This window comes from Phascolarctos cinereus, unplaced genomic scaffold, assembly GCF_003287225.1.
Source record: "Phascolarctos cinereus isolate Bilbo 61053 unplaced genomic scaffold, phaCin_HiC Scaffold_7;HRSCAF=346, whole genome shotgun sequence".
Lineage (NCBI taxonomy): Eukaryota > Metazoa > Chordata > Mammalia > Diprotodontia > Phascolarctidae > Phascolarctos > Phascolarctos cinereus.
In genome coordinates this window covers 150,826,987-150,851,543 of record NW_027556180.1, presented here as the reverse complement: position 1 = coordinate 150,851,543, position 24,557 = coordinate 150,826,987, and the positions used below count along the sequence as shown (strand labels likewise).

The following is a 24,557-nucleotide window of genomic DNA, read 5'->3' as shown; positions in this document are numbered from 1 at the left end:
AATGTTAACTTTGGGTCATAGTTTTACTGGAGTCAGTGGAGCCTGAATTTCATCTAGTTATTGGGTAAACTAACAGCAGTAATGTGGAGACCTCTGGACAACTTGGTCTATAAATAGCCCTGTTAAAGGGAGTTCAATCAAAGGTAGGCAAGAGGTCTGGAAGGAAATGGTCAGTAGGATGGGTGAGAGAACATTACTGGGATGCAAGCCAGGATTCGAAGAACTGGTCTGGTGTACCAAATCCAGAGTCAACAGACCCAGACAGAATAATCATGATAATGATATTAAAGAGCAGACTTGAGTCAAAGAGAAAAGACAGATCTGCTATATTCTTTTTTCTTTTTCTTTTTTGCTATATTCTCACAGGCATTCTGGGGATATGATTGAGGTCAGTCGCACATGGATGAGATCTTCATAGGAAGGTTCCTTTTGATTAACTAGTATAAGGCGGTAGCCATTTTCCATCGTAAATTCTTAGGCATTGGTCTATTAGCCCTTCAACCTGTGGTATGTTTCTGACCTGCCATGATACCCTTTTATTGTTGGTGTTTAGTTGTTTTCAATGTTGTCTAGGGGTTTTCTTGGCAAAGATACTAGAGTGGTTTTGCCATTTCCTTCTTCAGCTCATTTTACAAATGAGGAAACTGAGGCAAACAGGGTTAAGGTGTGAGGTCACACAGCTAGTAAGTGTTTGAGGCCAGAGTTGAACTCCAGAAGATGAGACTTCCTGACTCCAGGCCCAGCACTCTGCCCATTGTACCACCTAGCTATGCTTACAATTTTCTTACTCTCTAGACCGCAGTTGTTATCTTTTTTTGTGTTATGGATCCCTTGAGCAGTCTACTGAAGCCTATGGGCCCCTCTACATGGACCTCTGATCCTATCTCATTTGTTTTCTCCAGCAGATTGACTCCTCTGTCATCTTTACTTTCTTACTAATCTTTGATCTTCCTTTCTACAGGCTGCTACATTCCCTGCTGCCTACAAATATGCCCATGTCTCCCTCATCCTTAAAAAAAACCAAACAAATTCTCATTTGATCCTACCATCCCTGCTAGCTATTTTACCTCTCTTCCCCTTCTTGGCAAAACTCATTGAAAAAGCTATCTACACTCGGTGCATCCACTTCCTCTCACTTATATCAAAATGTGGATTTGAATCTGTACCATATCAAGTCAACAAGGATTTATTATGTACCTACTATGTGCCGGGCACTCTGTGACACACTAGGCATATAAAGAAAGGCAAAAACAGTCCTTGATCTCAAGGAGCTCTCAGTGTATTAGGGGATATATGTGTGTGTACATATACACATAGACTTATGATAAACTGGAGTTAATCTCAGAGGAAAGGCACCAAGTTAAGAGTTATCTCTGAGAAAAGGCACTGGTCAGGGAAAGACTTCTTGGAAAAGGCAGGGCTTTAGCTGAGATTGGAAGGAAGTCAAGGAGGCCAGGAAGTAAAGATGAGAAGGGGGAAAATACTAAGTATGAAAGCCAGTGAAAGTACCTGGAGTTGGGAGGAGGGTTACGAACAGTAGAGAGGACAGAGTTGCTGTGTGATAGAGTAAGTGAAGGAGAGAAAGATGTAAGAACACTGGAAAAATAGGAAGAGAACAGGTTATAAAGGGCTTTCAGAGCCAAACAGGATTTTATATTTGATCCTGGAGGCAAGAAGGAGCTGCTGTAGTTTATGGAATAGAGAGGAGATATAGTTAGACCTGCACTTAAGAAGTTAACTTTGATAGCTGAGTAAAGGTTGGGCTAAAGTGGAAAAAGTCTTAGTAGTAGTGTAACCTAGAGAAAGTCACTTCAAGCCTCAGTTTCCTTGTTACTTACACTGTTTAGCTTAGAAGGTGAGATTAAAGTAGCTGAAAATGCTATACAAATGTGAACTATTATTCTTCCGGCCCAAAGGTATTTCAAAGGCAAAAGGCAAAAAACCCTAGCCATTACTAGCTATGGACATTGTGGGGTGTGGGGAGGTGGGAAAGAGTAAGGATGATTAAGAAAATAAAACAAAGGATAGGTCTATTGCTTGGAAAGTTTAAAGTACGAGATAGAACTACTCTATTTTGTTTCTGTATTGTCTAATAAAGACAAAGATCTTTAGGCTGACATAAAATTTAAATTAGTGAATAGTAAGATAAAATCTGTGATAAGGGAGGTGACTTAGTGAGAGTACTTACCTGCCTTTCATGAAGTCACGTTAGGAGATTTGATTACAAAAACAACAATAAGCAAAATAATTTGGAAATGATGGCCATGCCAATGTTTCAGCACAGAAAAAAAAAAAGGAAAATGGGAGAGTTGCCACAGGACTAAGGAATCTAAGGTCTGTCTGTCTGTCTCTCTCTCTCTCTAAATGGGAAGGGGTTTGTAGAATTCTTTGAACTATAATGAGCTTTACTTGGTTTCACATTTTAGAATATTGCAAGGAATTGGTTTATGAGCACTCAGAAAGGAAAGCAATGATAACATAATGTCATGTTTGTGGACAAGTCAAAAGAGACCAATTTTATTTCTCTTTGGCAGAGGTATTAAATGGAAATGCTATATAAATTGTACTGAGATTTTGGCAGGGTTTTTAAGCTCAAGGTATCATAAACTGGTATTTAGAGTTGTAGCAGACCTTCTATATAATCTAGTCCACTCTGTATCAAAGATGAACCGCTGAAGACTTATAAAGGCTAATCTATAATCACACAGTAAATAATAGAATCAGGATTTGAACTCAAGTCTTTTAATTCTAAATCGAGCATTCTTTCCAATGTATTATATTAAATTTTTTTATATCTTCTGTCCATCTTTTGATGGACAGCTGTGACTTTTTTGCTATGACTTCTTGAATCAAAACTGTTTGAACAATTGGACCTAGAAGTTATGAGTGGATTAAGATAACATGTGCAAAGCACTCTGCAAACTTTAAAGTGTTATATATATTATTATGTTTATTATTACTAATTAGTCTATATCACCTTGACATAGAAAGGCCTGTAATAATGTCACAGATCTGTTCTTAGTGCTTTTCAATATTTTGATCAATGATTATATGGCCCCCTTTATCAGATTTGTGGATGACAAACCAAAACATCCACCATATTGGATGACAGAATTGGACCCCCCAAAGATTGGCTAGGTAAGAACAATCTGATGAAGAAGATGAAGTCAAACAAGTGTATGTGCAGGGAACTGAACTTAGGTTAAAAACATCTGATGACACAAGCACAGTGTGGAGAAAAGTGTGGTTACGTAGTTCATACAAAAAGAGATGGAGAGGTGGGTCTTTAATGAACTACAAAATTAACCACTTCACAATTACATAGGGACCCCCTCCCCCACATATAAAACATATGTATCTATGTTTTAATTTGTATCATAGTTATCTGTGTATGAAACCTTTTGCTATTAGGCCTTAAGACAACAGCAAGTCTGCATTCCTAGTGAATGCCAACACCACCCACTTTGCAGTCAAACAGTGGTGTGCAATTATTTGAGCAAAGTAAAATAATTAATCTATTGACTTACAAGCTCTAAAAACATTAAATATGAAGCATACCCTGTTTTTGCTTCAGTCACTTGTTTTATGTGATTTGATGTTGAGTTCATACATTTTTAAAGTCATCATGAAACCATACTTTTATTACGTTGTACATAAAGCATCCTTTTGACAAACTCGTTTTCAAGTTCTTTTTTTTTTTTTTGTGAGGCAATTGGGATTAAGTGACTTGCCCAGAGTCACACAGCTAGTGAGTGTTATGTGTCTGAGGCCAAATTTGAACTCAGGTCCTCCTGACTCCAGGGCCAGTGCTCTATCCACTGCACCACCTAGCTGCCCCTTGTTTTTCAATTCTAGTCTCGATTATAGCTCATAGGTTTTCAGCAGGGTTTAAATCACACAAATTCCCAGGCCACTAAAGCATGTCAATCTCCATCCTTTTGATAAATTTCTTAGTCTTTGTGACAGGTGACTGACCTGCTTTTATAGAAGGAATTTCCTCCCTTGGGAGTTCCCTATGCTTATGAATTCATAGGTCAGGTCCGTCTCTAGCAGTAGAATAGGCTGCTTAAGGAAGCAACAATAACTAGTTTTTGGTGTCTATGATTTGGTCAGGACTAATAAGTAATAATCAGAAGGAACAATTACCCAGAATACCCCAGTCCTAGGCTATTTTTTTTTTGTTTCTGTTTTTTGGTTAGGCAATGGGGTTAAGTGACTTGCCCAGGGTCAGCTAGTAAGTGTTAAGTGTCTGAGGCCGAATTTGAACTCAGGTCCTCCTGAATCCAGGGCCGGTGCTCTATCCACTGCGCCACCTAGCTGCCCCCTTCCTAGGCTATTGTTAAAGGCTTTTTACTGTAACTTACAAAGTGTCCCTGAGAGGTCACCCTTTTAATAGCTAGCCACTCTGAATTATCTACTTTAGGCGTTATTCATGCTGTTCTGTACAACCGACCATTCATTTCACTGCTCGTGATTGTTTTTTTCCTTTTAAAAAAAATAGTCAAGGAAAATGAAAGTTCTGCTTCAAAACTAATTGTTTATGTCTTGTTAGCACTATTGCGGGGTTTTTTGTGAGAATTACATTAATTTTTATTTTATTTTTTCTCAATTACATGTGAACAAAAATTTTAACATTCATTTTTTAAAATTTTGAGTTCCAAATTCTCTCCCTTCATCCTTCTCTTTTCCCCTCCTTGAGAAAGCAAGCAATTTGATATAGATTACACATGTGCAATCATGTAAAACATTTTAATATTAGCCATGTTGCAAAAAAATGCAGACAAAAAAGGATAATAAAATTTAAAAAGTATGCTTCAATCTGCATTCAGATGCCATCTGTTCTTTTTCTGGAGGTGGGTACCATTTTTCATCGTAACTCCTTCATAATTGTCATGGCTCATTGTATTTCTGAGAATAGCTAAGTCATTCACGGTTGATCCACTGTACAATATTGCTGTCGCTGTGTACAATATTCTCCTCGTTCTGCTCATTTCACTCCACTTAACTCTGGTTTCCTCATTTCTTCATCAGTATAATGTTCTGGAGAAGAAAATGGCAAACTACTCTAATGTCTTTGCCAAGAAAACCCCAAATGGGGTCACAGAGACTTGGACAGGACTAAAATGACTTAGCAACAATAATGTTCCATCACAACCATGTCATGACTAACTGGTTTAGCCATTTCCCAATTGATAAGCATCCTCTCAATTTCTAATTCTTGCTAACCCAAAAGAGCTGCTATGAATGTTTTTGTACATATAGGTCCTTTTCCTTTTTTCACTATTGGTTTTAAAATAAAAGGCAGCAAGGCATAGTCAATAGACATTGCCAGAAAGACCTGAAGTATGGCTCCTGGCACATATGCCTAGGCAAGTCACGTAACCTCTCACTGCTCTAAGTAACTCTCTAAGACCAACAGTTTCACAGAAGGTGTTGACATGCTCTAGTAGAAAGAATTTCCTCATCTGGCAGTTCCCTTTATAGATACTTTCATAGGTTCAAACCTGTCCCTACGAGTATTCATAATACAGAGGCATTTCATGTTTCACTTACAGCAACTATTATGTGCCATGCACCCTGCAAGGGGTAGGAGATACAAACACAAAGAAGCTGTTTCTACCCCCTTCAAGGAGTATGCATGCTAATGGGGGAATGAAGACATGTATAAGCATTGAGATAATAGCAGTTAGGAAGGTAGTTAGGGAGGAAGGGCACTAGCAATTGGCAAGAGGTGCAGTCATCAGGAAGTAGTGCTTGAACTGCACCTTGAAAGAAGAGATAGGTTTTATAAGGTACAGGTAAGGAGGAAATGCATAGACTGCATAGTAAGCAAAGAGAGCTTAAAGATAAAAACCTTACCTAAAAAAAAAAGTCTTACCTAAAGTCATACCAAGATGGGGGTGCATAAAATACTATGGCTGTGCAAAATTATTAAGTGCCTACTGTTTACTGTTGGCATATATAGAGACAAAAGTTCCTACCCTCAAGGACCTCACATTGTACTAGGGAAATACAATACATAAACAGATAAATATATTCATGATAATCCTTCATCTCCCTGGATTTCAGTTGTCTCCTCTGTAGAATGTTGGGATTGACTAGATTTCTCAGGACTTTTCAGTCATAATATAAGATTCAACTGTTTCATATGCCCACACACTCTGGATACTTGAAACTTCCTTTTTCAATGAGATTCCTCACCTACTAACTTCAGAATGTTACACTTAGCAGCTAACCTACAAAAGGAGATTAACTGTTCTTGGAAAGAGCCATGCCAAGATTCTTAACACCTTTCATTTTGATAGACTCTACATTGAAGAAGGAGTAAGGGGAAAAGAGAAAGAAGGAATACTGAAGGCAAATTAAACATTGACCACCTACCATTGAGCCTGAAAAGCAGGGCGTGGGGAAGTCCTGCTTCCCCTGATGCTTCCTGTTGGTAGTGACTTTTCAAAATGGCAAAGGCATCATGGGTGCAGCAAACCAGTTGTTTCAGATCTCTATAAAAAATCAAAGCGAATGAAAGCTCCAATCTGAGGCTGATACATTTCCATACAATTTCACCTTTGTGTTGCTATGCTACCAGAACCTATCTGTGCACTGGTAAAAGATAATAATTTTAATATTCCCAAGACAATTGCTAAAAATCAGTCTCACTACTAACTCCTAGGAATGCAGTACCTTCCTATTACTACTTTCTATCTCAAAATGCCAGTGGAGAACACCATTCTAAGTTCACCTGATGCTCTCAAGAATCACTCGCCCCACCTACCTTTGGGACAACACCACATTTCCCTTATGCCTTGTGTTAGGTCAAACTAACCTAAGAACTGTAGTTTACCATTGCTATTTCAAGTACTTCGTGTTAAATCACATATTGTTTTATGTTTCTTTTTCAAGAAGAAAACATTTTATGTTAGGCTGATTTGTGTAGGAGATATCTAAACTGACCCTACTATTACTTCAATTAAAAAAAAAAGCAGCTTCCCAAAAGCTTTTCTTTCTGGAAAACTTAACCTGAATGTGTATAGCATGGTTGTCTAAAGTATTTTCAAAGCCACAAACATAGCCCTTGAACTATACATCTGTTTTCTGTTTCTCAGATCCCCCTCTTTTTGATATCTTGTTATTCAAGTGATACTGCCCTATCCCTCACGCTCATTATGTCTTTTCAACACCTTTGGGATACTTGCATTTTAGACACCTCAGGTTGTGATATTTTATGACTTGCCACCATGGAGCATTGATTGGATAAAATGGTCTATTGGCGGTTAGCTCTCACAGCAATGAATAGTTTTGGATTGCTGAAAATACTGAGCAACTTGCTAGGTGATAAATCCAGCCTTACTTATAAATTCTGGGTCCAACTCATTGGCCAATTATATAGGCAAGATTTTTTTTTTCCCTGAGTGTGTGCCTTTCTGTCAGTGTATTTGTATCACCTTCCTGAAGAGAAAGTTAAATTTAAGTTTGTAAACTATGAACAAACCACGGTACCAAAGAAAGCAAACATATGACCCAGCACATCAGCTTAAAATCTCATAAGCATAAAAACTTAAATATCAAAGTACACATCGTTGTCTTTGCACTTGAGCTTTCTGTACCTGATAAATCTGTTTACCTGTACTATAATAAGATAAGAAATGCTGATCATAATTAAAGGCGATAGATAGCTTGAGGCCCTCTTAGACTTGGAGTCCAATAATCTCTGATTTCTCTTGTAATAAAGAATGTTCCCCTTCAGGAAGGCTATAAAGGTGACTGCTTAAAGGTGGAGCTTCCCTTCAATGCCAGAGGTCAAGTATTCAATCTCAGATTTAACTTGAAGTTTCTTATATTTTAGAGCAGGAAGAGGATGAACTATTCCAATATTCTCATTTTTATATACAAAGAACCCAATGCTCAGGTTATCCAAATCTTATCAGTGCCTTAGCCAAAATAATATAGCTATTAATACCCAAGACCTCCAGATGCCAAATTCAGGGTTCTTTTCATGATAAAACATGGATATGTTTAGTAACTTGACTTTCTTTAGTATTAGTTATGATGACTGGTTAATACATACCCATCTCAATGAGGTCATAGGTCTAATCATGTATGAAAACTGTAGTAAGACCCCTTCTCTCTATTGAAACTACTCCCTTAAAGAAAATCACCCATCTCTTTATTGTGAAATTCAATGGCGTTTTCTCTTTCTTCATGTACCACAACCTTTCTGCAGATTTCCATACCAAAAATCCCTTCCTTCTGGTTAATTTCTCTTCCCTTGACTTCTCTGACACTTCTCTTCTGACTGTGTTCCTTTCTCACAGCAATTTGTCAGTCTCCCTGGCCTCTTTATCTCTTGTTTCCTGAGTATGGAATATTACTTAAGGCTGTATCTTGGACTGCTTTATTGAACCCATCTGTTTCCATATCATTTCTGTGCAGACAACTCCCCAAGTTATATCTCCAGTCCAAACTTCTCATGAACTCTTGTCCCGTATCTCCAACCTCTTACTAGACATGCCTTCTGTAGTCATTGGTAGCAACTCAGATCAAACACATCCGAAACAAAAACTCCTTTTCTTTCCTCTCCCTGAACCTTCTTCCTCTCAATCTGTCATGAAGCAATGGTGCCACGATCTTCCCAGTTACCCAGGGTTACAGCCTCAGTCCTGGATCTTCCATTTCTCCACTCCCATCCAATCAATTGCCAAGTCCTGGCAATTCTACCATTGCTATGTTTTATGTATCCACACTCTTCTCTCAGTGTTACACACACACACACACACACACACACACACACACACACACCCCATTCTAGTTTAGATCTTATACCACTTGCCTTGACTATTACAATAGCCATAAATTGAGCCCCCAATCTCTCCAGCCTTCACATGAAGGGGACAGGGAGAGGAAAAAAAAAGTCTATATAGCATCTATATAGCACCTACTGTGTATCAGGCACTGTGCTAATTACTTTTTAGAGATATCGGGGTGGGGTTTTTTTGATCCTCAGAACAGCCTTGTGAAGTAGATGCTATTATTATTCTTCCCCATTTTACAGTTGAAGAAACAGAGAGAGAGGTCAAGTGACTTGCCCAGGGTCATATAGCCAGTATTTGAGGCTAGATTTTGACTTGTCTTCTTTATTTTAGGCCCATCTCTCTATCCACTGAGCTATCTAGTACTTAATTTAAATATAAAAGTGACTGGTATGATGTTATGACTTTGTTCTAAAGTAGCTAGGAGTCATTTGCCCTTTCTCCCTCCCCATCCCTGCTTTGGTAGCCAGAGCACTCTCTTCCAGTTCAGTTCTCTTCCAGATAATCTAACAGGTAAGTTTGCCATCAAGCCTCTCATTATCCCAATTAAACCAGAGCATAATTAGTCTCTATAAATCTACAAAAAGGATTATGGGGTAAAGAGTGTAACTCTGCAGATATCTGGGAATCATTCACTTTTGTCTTCACTAAGTAAATCATGGGTCACCAAGTTAGAATGTCACTTTGGTCTTTTTAAGGTAAACACAACCATGTCACAGGTATAATATGCTCTTCCTTTTTCAAGAAGAAAAAATGGAAACTGAGATATTTCACAATTTGATTTGCATGTGTGTAGGTGGGGCAAGCATGGTTGAGTTCTGAGTTTTTCTTTTGCTAATCTCCTTGTAACTAGGAAGGTTTTCTACTCAGTGACATAAATCAAAGATTTTCATTTCTGTTTTTCATCTGGAAAATAAATCTAAAATGCATTAAGGCAAAAGTATAGCACAATTGTTTATGGTGTTCTGGAAAGAGTTATATCTGAAAGATCATACACTTCGTATTCACAGTAGCCTGAATTACCCAGTCACTAACCAATATATTCGAATTCAAGTTTCAGTATTTATGAGATTAATATATAAAATATTTAGAAATATTTTATTTGACTTTCTGCTCTTAACTGAATTTTTTTCTTCCTTTTTAGGGACCACCAAATCACCAGTGAGTATATAATTTCAGTTATTCCTAAATGTCTTCCTTTTTAAGACTTCCATATGTGTGAACAATTCTGTTACATTCTTAAATTTTCATTGATAATTATCAAGTAGTCTTCAATACCTAAGCCTTTTTAATTATGAAGAGATTATACTGACTAGTTAATTTATATAAAATGTTTCATTCATAAATGCCTGCAAAGCTGTTTTCCTAGACCAGCTCATAGTAGTTGTGAAGTGATTTAAGACAAAGAATTATGAACTTTCAAACTGAATTGTTGCATAACTTTGAATAAGTAACTAAATATAGCTGTCTCTTTTCTTGTCTCTGAGAATACTAATGTGAAATAAATTCCTGAGTCCACGATGTACACTTCAGTGTAACTAGAATATTTTCTCCCCTTCTTCTTCAGAGTTTCCTTGGTTATCCTGTAAGCATCTTTTTCATCATCGTCAATGAATTCTGTGAAAGATTTTCCTACTATGGAATGAGAGGTAACCATTTGAATTCCCACCCTTTCATTAGCTTCAACAAATGATTGTCTTGGATATTTTAACATCTCCTCTTTACACTCCCTGCCCCTTCCACATACAGCAATTCTAGTTCTGTATTTCCAACGTTTCCTTGGATGGAATGATGACCTATCTACTGCCATCTATCACACATTTGTTGCTCTATGCTACCTAACACCAATCCTTGGAGCTCTCATTGCTGACTCATGGCTGGGAAAGTTCAAGTGAGTAGTTTCTATTTTTTTTATTTAAGGAGATAATCTACTTTTATCAATTTGGATAGTATCCTTTTTTAGAATCTGTAAATTATGGACTAAGCAAAGTGTATGTGTTTTTCTTTAATGTGTATAGAGTTAAGCTTTAACATTCTTCAAGTAATGGAACAACATGCTATGTGTAGGGCACCATCCTGAAGTTCAGGTAAGGATGGATACATGGGACACCTTTCCTCATAGGCCTTGTAATTTCACTGGAGTTGGAAACATGGATACACACAAAAATAGAATGTACTAACTTTTATTCAATGAGACTATGCTATAGGTGGTCAAAGAAAGTGGGGAGGACTTGAGCTGGAAATGAAGGAAGTGTAGGAAGGCATTCTTAGATGGAAGAATGGCTTGAGCAAAGATGCAGAGGCTGGAATGTCTGATATTAATCACATTAAAAGAAAAATTATGCTTTGCTACTGCTCTGTTCAATTCAACAGGCATTTCCCATTATACTTGTCATTATATGAGGCAGATAGTTATAAAAGACCTCAAAGTAACTTAATACAAATTGTCCTGAATATTGTATAATGAGTAATTGATATTTGTGGAATAGAGAATCTTTTTTGGCATGGGGAAAAGTTACAAGTATAGATAGATCTTCTTATCTCAACTTTTTCTTTGTTTTAAAGAACAATCATCTCATTGTCCATTGTTTATACTTTGGGGCAAGTAGTCACTGCCATAAGTTCCATTAATGACCTCTCGGATGCTAACCATGATGGAAGCCCTGATACCATTGCTTTACATATGTAAGTTGAAACTTATTCTCTTATGTATTTTTTTTTCAGCTTTATCTGTTTAACTTCATTCTCTCTTGCCCCTAAAAATTGTGCCTGTTCTTCCACAGTTAACTTATAGAAATAAAAGAGCCCACCATAGCTTAATAGAAGGCCACCGCAACCAAACAATCCAAGCACTACTAATTACAAGTCTTTTAGGCCTATACTTTACCATACTACAAACCCTAGAATATTACGAATCCTCATTCACTATCTCAGATGGAATCTATGGTTCTACCTTCTTCATAGCCACAGGATTCCACGGCTTACATGTGATCATTGGCTCAACATTCCTAATTGTCTGCCTCATATGACAATTCAACTATCACTTTACATCAACACACCACTTCGGTTTTGAAGCAGCTGCATGATATTAACATTTCGTAGATGTAGTATGACTCTTCCTATACGTATCAATCTACTAATGAGGGTTATATTTTTCTAGTATAATTAGTAGTACTTCTTAATCACAAGTTGAGTGTTGAGTGTATCATCGTTTTCATGTCAAATGGTATTTTCTGTCCTCTGGGTCTGATGTTCCATCTACCTCCATGTCTCACTCATAAAAAAGCAATTTGTATTGGGATCAGATTCTCCTTGAGGCAATTGAAAGTTTCCCAGTGGCAAGCAGCTTAGCAAACACAAGGCACTTTCTCAAGGCTTAGATGTCACCTTTTTGCTGACTTCAGTATTTAAGTCAAATGTTAACTTTTTCTAGACTGAATTCATTTTCTCTTCAGTGAGGTGTGGCCTAATAACCAAGACCTAAGAGTGTCCTTGGTTGTATACTATCATGTTTCCATAAGTATATAGAAAGTGAAGCTGAGAACTAATATATCCTTTGCAGGCTGGACAAGCCAAGCTGGGAAAAATTGTTCCTTAAAAAATTGGATCCCTTGCAGTAATTTACTTTCCATAGAGAACTGTGGACATTCAAATAATAGATTTTTTTTTTTGCTTATAGTAGTAATATTTAACATTCCTTCCAGGAAGGAAATATAACATTTAAAAGCCTCTATAGCCAGGTAAGCAAGAAAAACAAAAGTTTTAAAGAATTTTTGCTTTTAAGCAATATCCTCTAGCTTTCCTACCGGTTTTTCTGAAGTTTACAAGATGTTTGATGAACGTCCTTAACATAAAACTAATAATTTAGCCTACCTTTCTCTTCCTGGCTAAGACTTGCTGGTTTGTTGGTATTCACTTGTTTCAGATTCCAGTAAAAACAAAACAAAAAAAATTCTTTTCATTAAAAAAAAGGCTTAAAAAAAAACCAGAATGTGGAGTATTTAGTCTTTGCCAACTCTGGACTTAAGATAAGTTATTTAACCTGTTAGGGTTTTAAGGAACTCTAAGACAGTAAGTAGCAGATGAAATGTCAGTTGGTATCAGCAGAAGGAATCTTTACACTGAGAATCCCTACCCTCGTGAAATTACATCTGGACCTCAAAATAACTGCCCTAACCGGTGTCATTTTGTGACAATGTGATTGCTATTCTGTACTCTACCCTACTGTTGGGATTTCCCCTCCCGAGGGTCTTTAACTAATCCACAGGACTATCTCAGCCTATTCAGTTTCATATCTTTATGTGAGGACTTAAGTTTTATAACAGCGTCAGTTACTTTACATAAACTGTCCGTATTTAAGGACTCTTCCTTTGTCAGTAGTAATAATATTAATACTAGCTAGCATTTATGTAGCATTTTAAGGTTTACAAATGTTACCTCATTTGATCTTCACAACAACCTGGTGAACTAGGCGCCATTATCCCCAGAGATAGAGTTAATTGACTTTCCCAGAGTAACACAGCTAATAAATATCTAAGGCAGGATTCAAACTCAGGTTTCCTGACTCAAAGTTCAGCACTCTATTCCTTATGCTACCTAGTTGTTAAGATGTGGCTACTTGGATGTGGTCAAGAAAACAAAGAGAAAAGCCATATATGTGTATGTGTGTGTGTGTGTGTGTGTGTGTGTGTGTATATATGTATATGTGTGTGTGTGTGTGTGTATATATATATGTATGTATGTATTTAAAAAGCCCTTAAGCTGTGTTCCATAATTTTAGGTCACTGTCCCATTGGTTTACTTGGTATCTAAAACCTCTTATTTAAGGGGTGTCGGGGATATTTGACTTCCTAATCCCTAAGTTCCAGCTTTGGAACTTGTTAGACTAACTAGTTAGACTAATGTGTGAGTCCAATTTGTGGGACTAACCCTTGTGGGACCCCTAGAAGAGGTTAGTAGATTTTCCTCCTAAGAAGTCAATCTAAACTCATTTGAGTTGTAATCTCTACTTGTGAAGATCTGGTAATCACTAGTGGAAAAAGTAAGTCCCTCTTCCCATCCTACTTCAAAAAAGTTAGTTGAAAATTTGTCTCCTGTCATTGAATCAACCATCTCTTAGCACTCCAGCATGCTACCTGTAAACCTCAGGTGTTCCTCTGGTAACTTTATACAGATCTCAATGTTTTGCATCTGCTAGCATAGCCAAACAGACCCATCTACCACTCAGTACTGTTAATCCTAATAGGTCTCTAAAGGCTGATTTTAAGCTGATTTTGTTCAAGCTTTAGCTACTCAAGTATGCCCCTTCCAGATATAGATTGTTGCTATGGAATTTAACTGTCCCTTATAACGTTGCCTTACTTAGTCACATTTTTGTGGAACCATTCAAAGGCATTAGATACAATATGATTATGTCATTTTCTAGATATGCTGTTTACTGGGAGGAGAGAAAATTTATTGTATGCCACTAAGATATTGTCGATAAAATTTGTAGGAATCAGAATTTCACTTACTTTCCTCAATAAATATTTGAGCCTGCTCTGTGTCACCATATCACATATTACAGAAAGGGAAGATTGTTAAGAACAGAGAAGAGGCCCTCTGCCTTTGTGTAATGGATGTTTTTAAAAGTTAATTCCTTTCCCTAGAACTTTGTCTATGGTGGGTCTTGTCCTGATTGCTTTTGGTACTGGTGGAATAAAACCTTGCGTTTCGGCATTTGGTGGAGATCAGTTTGAAGAAAATCAGGTATGTGCTCTTTGTTGAAGAGGGATAATTGGATCAATATATCTAGGAATAAAATGCCATTGATATAAGTTCATCAGCCACTTGGTTTTTTTTTTTAAGTATTCTTGGAGTAATGCATACAGTGATAGAAGATGAGCTAATGTCAGATAACTAGTTGGTTTTTGTCCTTAACAGTTCCTATTGATTTGTGCTCACTTTTTAAAAATGTCCCTTTCCATACAGGAAAAACAAAGAAACAGATTTTTTTCCATCTTTTATCTGGCCATCAATGCTGGAAGTCTGATTTCTACAATCATAACTCCCATACTCAGAGGTAAAATATCTTGACCCATAGGGTTCCTACTTTCTCTTCTTTCTCGGATGGCAAAATCACATTACTGCACATTGGATTGGGAGTCAGAGCTGGAATTTGAATGCCAACTCGACTAACTGACAATATGTCAATTTAGGCCAAGTCTCTTCATCTTTATTGTCCTCAGTTTCCCCAACTATACAATGAAGGGACTTGATTAGATGACTTCAGAAGTTCTTTTCAATGCTAACTCTGGTCCTAGGAACTTTTCCTTTTCCCCTTGCTATTTACCATACAGGAATAGAAAGTGTTTTCCCCTTTCTTGTAGCTCAGGTTAGGAAGAGAAATCTGGACTCAGTTTCTACTCAACTTTATCTCTACATTCTAGTCTTTTACTAGTTATGTCCCAAATCTCAAAGAAACCTATGAGAAATTTTTATTCATTAGTTTTTAATCCACAATGCAACTTATTTAAAGCAAAGGAGACTAGTTGACATTCCTATCTCCCTGCTCCCCATACACCATATGAACCAGAAGTTGTTTCTTGAAAACTAAAGAAAAGAAAATGACCATTCAGAAAATAGCATAAGTATTTCTTAGAAAAAAAAATGAAAAGACAATTTGAAAATCAACAGAATTCACAGGATACCAATAGGAGTAAACTTCCAATGCAGTTCATTTGAATATTGTCATGCTTTAAGAGTACAAGGTTGATTTCATAATAGCTAAGTAGAAAGATGTCACATTAAAAATTAGTCATTCAGCCAACAAAATTTTTCTATCAAAAAAGATTACAGGAAAAGCAATAGTAGGAATAAGATATTCTGATAGTTAATTTCCAAACCAGCTCCTCAGCAAAACTGTGTTCTTTTTTTATAAATAAAATTATGTTAATTTTTTTATTTTTACATCACCTAAATTTCTCCCCATATCCCTCCTCCTCCCAAATAGCCATCTGTAGAAGAAATAATATTTTTAAGGAAAAAATGAAAGGAAAAAGATTTTTAAAATTAGCGAAACAGATCAACACATTGAGAAGGTCGGAAAAATAGAATAGGACAAAGATTAGGTGGGTAGATACTAAATAATACTCCCAAATCAAGCAGAGGTGGAAGTATGTTGAGAGAAAAGAAGAGAGGACTGGAAAACCTAGATTTCAAATGAAATCTATAGTTAATAGTCTAAAATAGCACTATGTTGAGTTGTATGTATAGAGTTAATACTAATAAAATGGAAATATCTATTGTCTTCTGATGAAACAATTTTATCAAAATATGATAGAAGATAAATAGAGCTTAATTATTATAATAAAATTTAATATAAATAAATTGAATTGTCCTGTTCAGAAGAAAAGATATTTAAGGATGTTAAACACAATCCAACAATGTTGCTTCCAAGCAGCAATGTTACAGCACAAGTACTTATTGCTCTAAGATGAGAAGATAAACTAAAGTTTACAATGCTTTAGCCACTTTTGGGAAGCCAAGAGTAGCCATGATATCAGACTCTAGTAGGAATAGGAAATGTTGAGATAAGGGAATTTTATATCATGCTTAAATGTTTCATTAACAGAATTTCAATATCAAGCATATAGGTACCTAATTGTACAGCGATTATATTTATAAAGGAAGTATTACTAGAGTTCTAAAAAAAATAGAAAATCAATAATAGTGAAAGATTTTAACATTAATGGGATATGATAGATGAAAAATCAAGCAAAAATCAGACATTATGGTATAGATAGAATGGTGTAGAAATTGGATTACTTTTGGAGAGAACTTAATGAAAATGTATGGAATATATACTATTTTTAAAATAACAAACATTCAAAAATGGATGCAGGACATCAATGAAAAAAATTCAAGCACATTTTAAAAAGTGTTATTGTCTATGTGACCCCAGACAAGTCTCCTTATCTCAGTGCTCTAGGTAACTCTCTAAGACTGTTGATGGAAGAACTGTAGCTGTTCTGTATTAGAAAAGACAATTACCTCACTGGGAGTTCTCCACACTCATCATTACAAATCCTAAACTAACATAATAATAATAATAATAATAACAATAATAATAATAACAATAATAATAATAATAACAATTCAGAAACAGTCAACAAGGAAAATAAGATCAGAAGATATTTACAGGCTTACAAAGAGGAGAAAATAATGTCTATACCAATTCTTTTATTAAATTACAGAAACAATAGCATAATGATATTATAAACATAGCATGTAAAAATTTGAAATTGAAACAAATTTATATCAGTGGACATATCAACAAGAAACTACCAGCTTGAATTTATAGAGAACTAATACATCTAAAAAAGTAAGAAAACATAAAAATTAGAGAACTATCAAATTAATAAAAATAGATCTGGTTTTTATGAAGACAAATTTAGTAAACCAGTAGTGAATTGAACCTAGAATGAAGAAATGAATCAAATGATCAAAATAAGATATCTCAATCAATGGAGAAATCTAGAAAATTGTATTATGCTTTTATGTTATATAATTAAATAATTATGTATCAGATGATATATTATTAAAAGCTAAGCATTAAATAAGAGATTAATAATTAGAAAAACAAATCAAATCCAAATTGACAAAATAAGAAAGCCAAAATCTATTAATAATGAAAAAAAGAAATTTAAAGATTCATAAAAAGCTGATATATCAAAAACTCTAGAATCTGATGGATTCACGAGTCAATTCTAGTTAATAAAGAATATATTGCCATGATATACATGATCCTCAAGTCTGTTAAGAATGAGGTAGACAACTTTAGACTTATCACTAATGTAGATCAATGTCTACAGTAAATACATCGACATGTCAAAATGATTATAATGATCAAGTAGGATTGTGAAATTGACTGCAAAGATGAGTCAGTATTAGGAAGTCAATCAGTATAATTGCTTCTATTAAAGTTCTACTTTGTAGTTTAGTGTTTTTTTCAGACATATCTAACTCTTCATGACCACATTTGGGTTTTTCTCCACAAAGATACTGGAATGGCTTGACATTTCCTTCTCCAGCTCCTTTTACAGATGAGGAAACTGAGGCAAGCAGGGTTTTTTGACTTGCCCAGGGTCATCCAGCTAGTAAGTGTCTAAGGCCAGACTTTGAAGAGGAGTCTTCCTGACTCCAGGACTGGCACTGTGCCACATAACTGCCCAACATTCTACTACAGTGCCCTGTTGCAGGGGTTCTTAACCTTCTCTGTGTCAGAGACCCCTTTGGCAGTCTGATGAAGCCAATGGACTGCCTTCTCAGAATAATTTTTTTAAATGAATAAAACACATAGGATTACAAAGGAAACCAATTATACTGAAATAAAGGGTTTTTTTTCCAATTCAAGTTTATGTAGCTGTGAACAATAAGTTAACGGGTGTGGGTAGGGAGAAATAGACGTTTACAGAAATATTTCTGCTGGCTGAGAGGAGGAAGTACAGGCATCAAGAAGCCAAAGAAGTGGAACTACTAGAGAGATGCCTTGGCGACTGCAGAGAGACTCAGTGGGATGCGCTGGAGGAAAGAGGTTCAAGGACTATAACTTCACCACTAGATCCAATTTCTACTTGCTGTTCCCTCCTCCGTGGGCTCTTGAAGGGATTGGAGAGGGGTACCTTGGGAAAGATTCTAGGAACTGGCCCCAGAGGGCAGACCTAGGACCAAAGGATGCCTCTTCTGGGGAGGCCAAATTCAGAGTAAGCACCAGAGACATTCCAAATGGATCAAGCTTCTTGGGGAAGTGGTAAGCATCTTGTCACTGTGAGTATTCAAGAAAACAATGGATGAACTAGTGGAGGTCATAGACCCAGGATCAGAGACCTTAGGAACCATCTAATCCGGGGCTTCTTAACCTTTTTTTGTATTATGGATCCCTATGGCTGTCTGGTGAAGCCTATGGACTCTTTTCTTAGAATGATGGAAAATAAGTTATATTGAAATTAAGAATTGTCCCCCTAAGTTCATGGATCATAGAAATCTATCCACAGACGTCAGGTTAAGAGCACTGCCCTGTGTCATTGAAATGACCCTGGAATCTCAAAAGCTGTGAATTAAGCACAAGCTCTAGCAGGTCCTACCAAGACGGAAAATGACTTTGTTGTTGGAGGACCAACCTAGCAAGGTTTGGAGGAGCTCTTGAGGACAACTGTGGGTTTACCCCACAATTCTCAAAGACCAAATCTTAAATTGTAACTGGGTTGTCTTCATTGATCAGTTCACCAAGGATCTGTGACTTTAAATTCAGTATAATGAAAAGGAACCATTGAATACACACACACACACACACACACACACACACACACACACACACATTCATACATATATTGCCTAAAGGGGTCAATTTATCAAGTTTTGGATGACTTTTTATCTCAACTGGGAAGAGAATGATTTGCCAACATGAAGTATTTATTTGGAGCTATCATATAAAATTTTTTCCAAAATTGTTAATTGATATATTTTCTTTTTTAAAATTTATTTTATTTTTAATTTATAGAATAAAACAAGCATTTCCATAACATAGTACAATAAAAAATGATTGCATACAAAACTGCAAATGTACTATACACAACTTGCTATTCCTTTCAAGTATACAACAAAATTATCATGTAAATTTATTTTTTTCTTCTCTCCCTTCCTCCCACCTTAGAGATGTCTACCATTAGATACAATAGGTATATGTATATGTAAAATTATTAAATATTTTCTTACATATACCTCCTTCCCTTTTTTGCTCAGTGAGACATGTGTTATAAGGAAGGAGGAAAAGAAGTGTGTGTGAGGAGGGGCCAAATCAAGTCAACCATCACATCCACTCGGTGTGGCAGCATATGCAATATTCTCACTTGTAGTCCTCCCTGCAAAGAAGGGATCATAGGTCCATAAGTTTAGGGCTGGAGGGCACTGATTCCAACCCCTCCATTTTGCAGATAAGAAAATTGAGGCTCAAATAGGTAGAAGGACAAGTCCTCACAAAGAAAGTGGCAGAGACAGTATTTGAACCCAGGTCCTCTGACTCAAATCCCTTGTTCTTTCATATTGTACCAGGGGAGGGTGGTAGTTAAAGAAATGCATTTTAAGACAGAGAGCTCACTACACTTACTGAATTTTCTTGCATGCATATCAAAGTTTTATAACACACACAATTATTAGTGCAGTAGGACATTTTTTAAGAACTCAGTTTTATTTTATTTTCAGCCTCAAATTCTCTCCCTCCTCCCTCATCTCTCCCCACTCATTGAGAAATCAAGACAAACAAAACTCAGACAAATGGTGCAATGGAGAGAGTTCTGGGCCTGGCGTCAGGAAGACCTGAGTTTAAATCCAGCCTCAGCCACTTACTAGCTGTGTGACCCTGGATATGTCATTTATAGTCTTGAGCTATAGTAAGTGGGAAAAAAACATGAAAACTTCAAAAGACTATGAAAAGACTTTTATATAGAATAATGCAGCATCAATATCCATACTAATTATAGACACAGATTATAGCTATGTTAATGATGGGAATAAAATAAGGGAAAGAAAAAAGTTTAGAATGAGATATGAACCCAATTTTGTTATTATTTCATCAAAGTTGAATGTACTTGAATTGAAAATACCATCATAATGAAATCTTATAATTTGTAGTTTAAAAATTCATTATGTATTCAAATCTATTATAAACATTTCACAATGTCTCATATGTTGTCCAGTCTTTTTTCCCTCTGCTGGATTCTGGTTCCAATTTATTGCCCATCGGAACTGACTCGTCCTCATATATGTATATACATATGTATAACATGCTATGCAGCAGCATGTTATAGTTTGAAGTATATGCAATATACTTCTCTATTTTTTTCTACAATATTAGCCTAATTTTTTATCCCAAGATGCTCCTCAGCACGAAAGCCCTTTTTGTTAACCCAGATCTTCTCACAGTGATGCTGTAGGGTTGCAAATCTTGACATTCCAGTTGGCAAAGACTATAGTAGCATAGGAACTGAGAGGCATGACGGATGCTAGTAGGTTGCAACATGTTTCTAATTATCACATACAGCAAAACGTATGGAATGAAGAATAACTAGGAAATGAGTGGTGAGAAATGATGGCCCTTATTGTGTAGAAAGAGCAAGACATATCTGATGTTAGACTGATGCAGTGGTACCGACAAAATGTAAAAATGTCTAGAAGCAGGTCTTTAGAACGCACATTGAGAAGATCCTATGGAGCACCCGTGGGATGACATGATCAAATATCTCACAGGAGATGAAGGCATAGATGGGCTGTTGTCAGGAAAAACTGAGTTTAAATCCAGCCTCAGACACTCACTAGCTGTGTGACCCTGGACATATCACTTATAGTCTTGTGCTGTAGTAAGTGGGAAAAACATGAAAACTTCAAAAGACTATGAGAAGACTTTTATATAAAATAATGCAGAATAAATACCCATACTAATTATAGACACACAGATTATAGTTATGTTAATGATGGGAATAAAATCTGGGAAAGAAAAACAGATGGTACCCAAGTCAATGAAGTCCCAAATATATCTAAATATAATGGATGCGAATGTTTCTGTGAATGTCTATTAAGTTTGTAAATTCTTTTTGAGTAGGCAAAAAAAGATCCAAACCACCCATTTGAATTTTTGTTTGTTTAATTTCCAGGAGAGATTCTGTTAGAGAATCTTTTTTTGTGACTCAAACACAAGCTTCATGATATCAAGGTTTATATTAAAAGTTAAACATTGATCTAAAACATATGTGGCAGAATTACTATGTGATTACATTTCATGATAATTTATTTCTCTTTTTTCTCTAGAGAAAATACTACAGAACTGAAAGTCATAGATTCTTTTTGTTAAGGGCTGGTTGCTGTCATGTATGCCAACTCACTTTTTTTTCCTATGAGGAAACGAGCCTAGAGAGGTGTCTTGGTGGGTCAAGTTGGATAAGAAACCAGGTTTCCTATCTCCAAGGTTATTACTCTTCCCTTTTCCTTTTTTCTCTCTTCATTATAACATAGCCTACTAAAATAGGAGCTTTTGGATGTTAGAGGTAAAAGGGAAAGTCCAGGTGGTTGAGTAAAGAAAAAATGTATTTAAGTTGAATGTAAGCTCCTTGAGGGCAGGGTTGATTTTCAAAGTTTGTTTCATCTGTCATGGTACTTTTTATGTGGTAAGTACTTAATAAGCATTTTATTTTTAAATTGGTAGCTAATCTAGATTTTATTAAATAAAATATGTGTGAAAGAAATTTCTTTTCATTACTGTAACAAAGTATGGTTTGACTTAACTTTCCTACAGTTCAAGAATGTGGCATTCATAGCAAACAAGCATGTTATCCATTGGCATTTGGAGTCCCTGCTGCTCTGATGGCTGTAGCTCTATGTAAGTCTCTCCAGTTCACTAATACAACAAACTTACTGAGTCTACCATCGTACACAGCAATTGGATAGCTTTTTTTTTTAAGTGTTTACAATCTTTGAAAATACTGGTAGAAAGGCTATATTCTCATCCTAGAATGTAAGTACGGATGATTTCGTGTTTTGACTTTGTTTCTCCAGCACCTAGCATATTGTCTTTTACATCAAGCTGGTTGATTCCTGCTTTCTTCTTCAGTGACTTCAGCCACTGACTGATGGCCTTTCTCTTCTCCCAAGCTTCTTTTCTAATACTAGGGGACTTCAGCCTCCATGTTGCTACTCCCTCAAACACCTTAACTTTCCAGTTCCTCAATTTACTATTTCCTATTACCTATTCTTCCACTCTACCTCTAAATCTGGTTATACTTTTGATTTTGCCATCACCCACAAATGTTCCACTTCCACGTTTATAAACTGAAATTCCTTTATCTGATCATAATCAATCATTCTTTCTCTCTGCTTTGCAATGCCTAACCCTATACTTTATCTTCACTGTGACCTCCACCCTTTAGTTCTTTCTTAGGCCATAATCCCTATACTAGCTATACACTCTCTTTACTCTTGACCCCTTGGTGGATTTCCTTAATAATCAAGTCCCTTGCTCTCTTAACCAACCATGTTTTGCTAAGCTTCAACCTTATATTATTCCTTTCATCTTCTGCCTGTCTTCTATTCTATATGCGATAATATTTGTAAAGCACTCAGTACAATGTCCAACACATAGTTGGTTCATTGGTTGTTGTCCTTTGTTCTCAAAGAGAACCAAAATGACATCACTACGTTAGAGTCAAGTTACGGTGGCTATGGCTGATCAGATCAGTATGAGCTCAGAATGTACAGGTCAGGCACAAATAGTCCATGTGAACATTTGGAGTCATCCAGTCTTTAAATTTGTGCATCTCACGTTTCTTCTGAACTACCTGAATTCTGCTTTGCTCATAGAGCACAGCAACCTTCTCTGAAGAGGACGTGCCATGCTGGGAAGTCCTGTACCAGTGTCTCCCATGCCATGTAATCAATTCCAAAATTCTTAAGAGATACCTTGAGAGCACATAGTAGGTGCTATCTAAATGCTTATTCCCTTTCCTTCCTCTACCCTTATTCATATGCTAATGAGCAGAGCTAAAGAAAATCATGAAACTGTGCTGACTGGATATACTAGAAAGTTATGTTACATAATCTCACCTGGGCTGTCATTACAGCAAGGTTATCTTATTATACCTCCCTAATTGATTATTATTCCAAACACCACAGAGACTTCTCCAAATTTTTTCATCCTTCATCAGACCTCCCATGACAACCTCCCACCCTCTCAGCTGAGAACCTTGCTTCATACTTTGCTGAAAGAAAAGTGAGGCCATTTCCTGAGAGCTCTCACTTCCCTCCTCCTCATCTTACATCACTCAGTTATCTTCCCCATTATCTCACAGGAAGAAATGGTTCTTTTCCTTGCCAAGGTAAACCCTTCTACATATGCTTGTGATCTCATTCCATCTCATCTTTTCCAGAAAATTGCTCCCTTTATCATCTCTACACTCTGACTAATCTTCCTTATCTACAGGATGCTTATTTATTGCCTACAAACATGCTTGTGTCTCTTCTATCCTTAAAAAACCTCACTTGAACCATCCATCCCAACTAGTTATAGTCCTTTATCTCTTCCTTTTTTTTTCTTTTCCTTTTTTTTGGGGGGGCTAGGCAATGGGGTTAAGTGACTTGCCCAGGGTCACACAGCTAGTAAGTGTTATGTGTCTGAGTCTGGATTTGAACTCAGGTCCTCCTGAATCCAGGGCCAGTGCTCTATCCACTGTACCACCTAGCTGCCTCCATCTCTTCCTTTTCTTAGTCAAGTTCCTTGAGAAAGAGCTCAACAATGAGTGCCTCCACCTTCTATCCTCTTACTCTCTACCAAATAATTTTCAGTTTGACTTCCCAGCTCATCATTTAACTGAAGCTACTTTTTCCAAAGTTACCAATAATATTTTATTGCCAAATCTTTCACGTAATTATTGTTTCTATGATTTGTCCTTTGACTCACTCATTACTTAGGATTTCATTATTAAGTCTCCATTTGGGTCTGCGTTTTGTGTGTATGTATTTGTATGTGAGTATGTTCCCTATACTGAATACTAGTTTGATTGTGTTATATAGTCTGTAATAGATGTATTTAACTTTCTATTTTTTCGTATTTGTTTGCACTATTTCTATGCCTTAATATCTGGTTAGTTTTTATAAAAGCTCCACATGCTGTCAAGAAATATATATATTTCTTTAGCAGTCACATTTAGAAGATGATGTAAGTCT

At 36.4% G+C, this 24,557-nt stretch overlaps 1 protein-coding gene across 1 annotated transcript in view; it reads left to right on the top strand.

Moving 5' to 3' along the window:
- Positions 1 to 24,557, top strand: part of SLC15A1 (solute carrier family 15 member 1) — a 66,880-nt gene that overhangs the window by 4,795 nt on the left and 37,528 nt on the right. Inside the window, exons 2-8 of the mRNA XM_020964062.1 lie at positions 9,952 to 9,968; positions 10,375 to 10,456; positions 10,557 to 10,698; positions 11,373 to 11,492; positions 14,456 to 14,555; positions 14,778 to 14,868; positions 22,135 to 22,218. Coding sequence (XP_020819721.1) covers positions 9,952 to 9,968; positions 10,375 to 10,456; positions 10,557 to 10,698; positions 11,373 to 11,492; positions 14,456 to 14,555; positions 14,778 to 14,868; positions 22,135 to 22,218 — 636 coding nt within the window. The remainder of the gene's footprint in view (positions 1 to 9,951; positions 9,969 to 10,374; positions 10,457 to 10,556; positions 10,699 to 11,372; positions 11,493 to 14,455; positions 14,556 to 14,777; positions 14,869 to 22,134; positions 22,219 to 24,557) is intronic.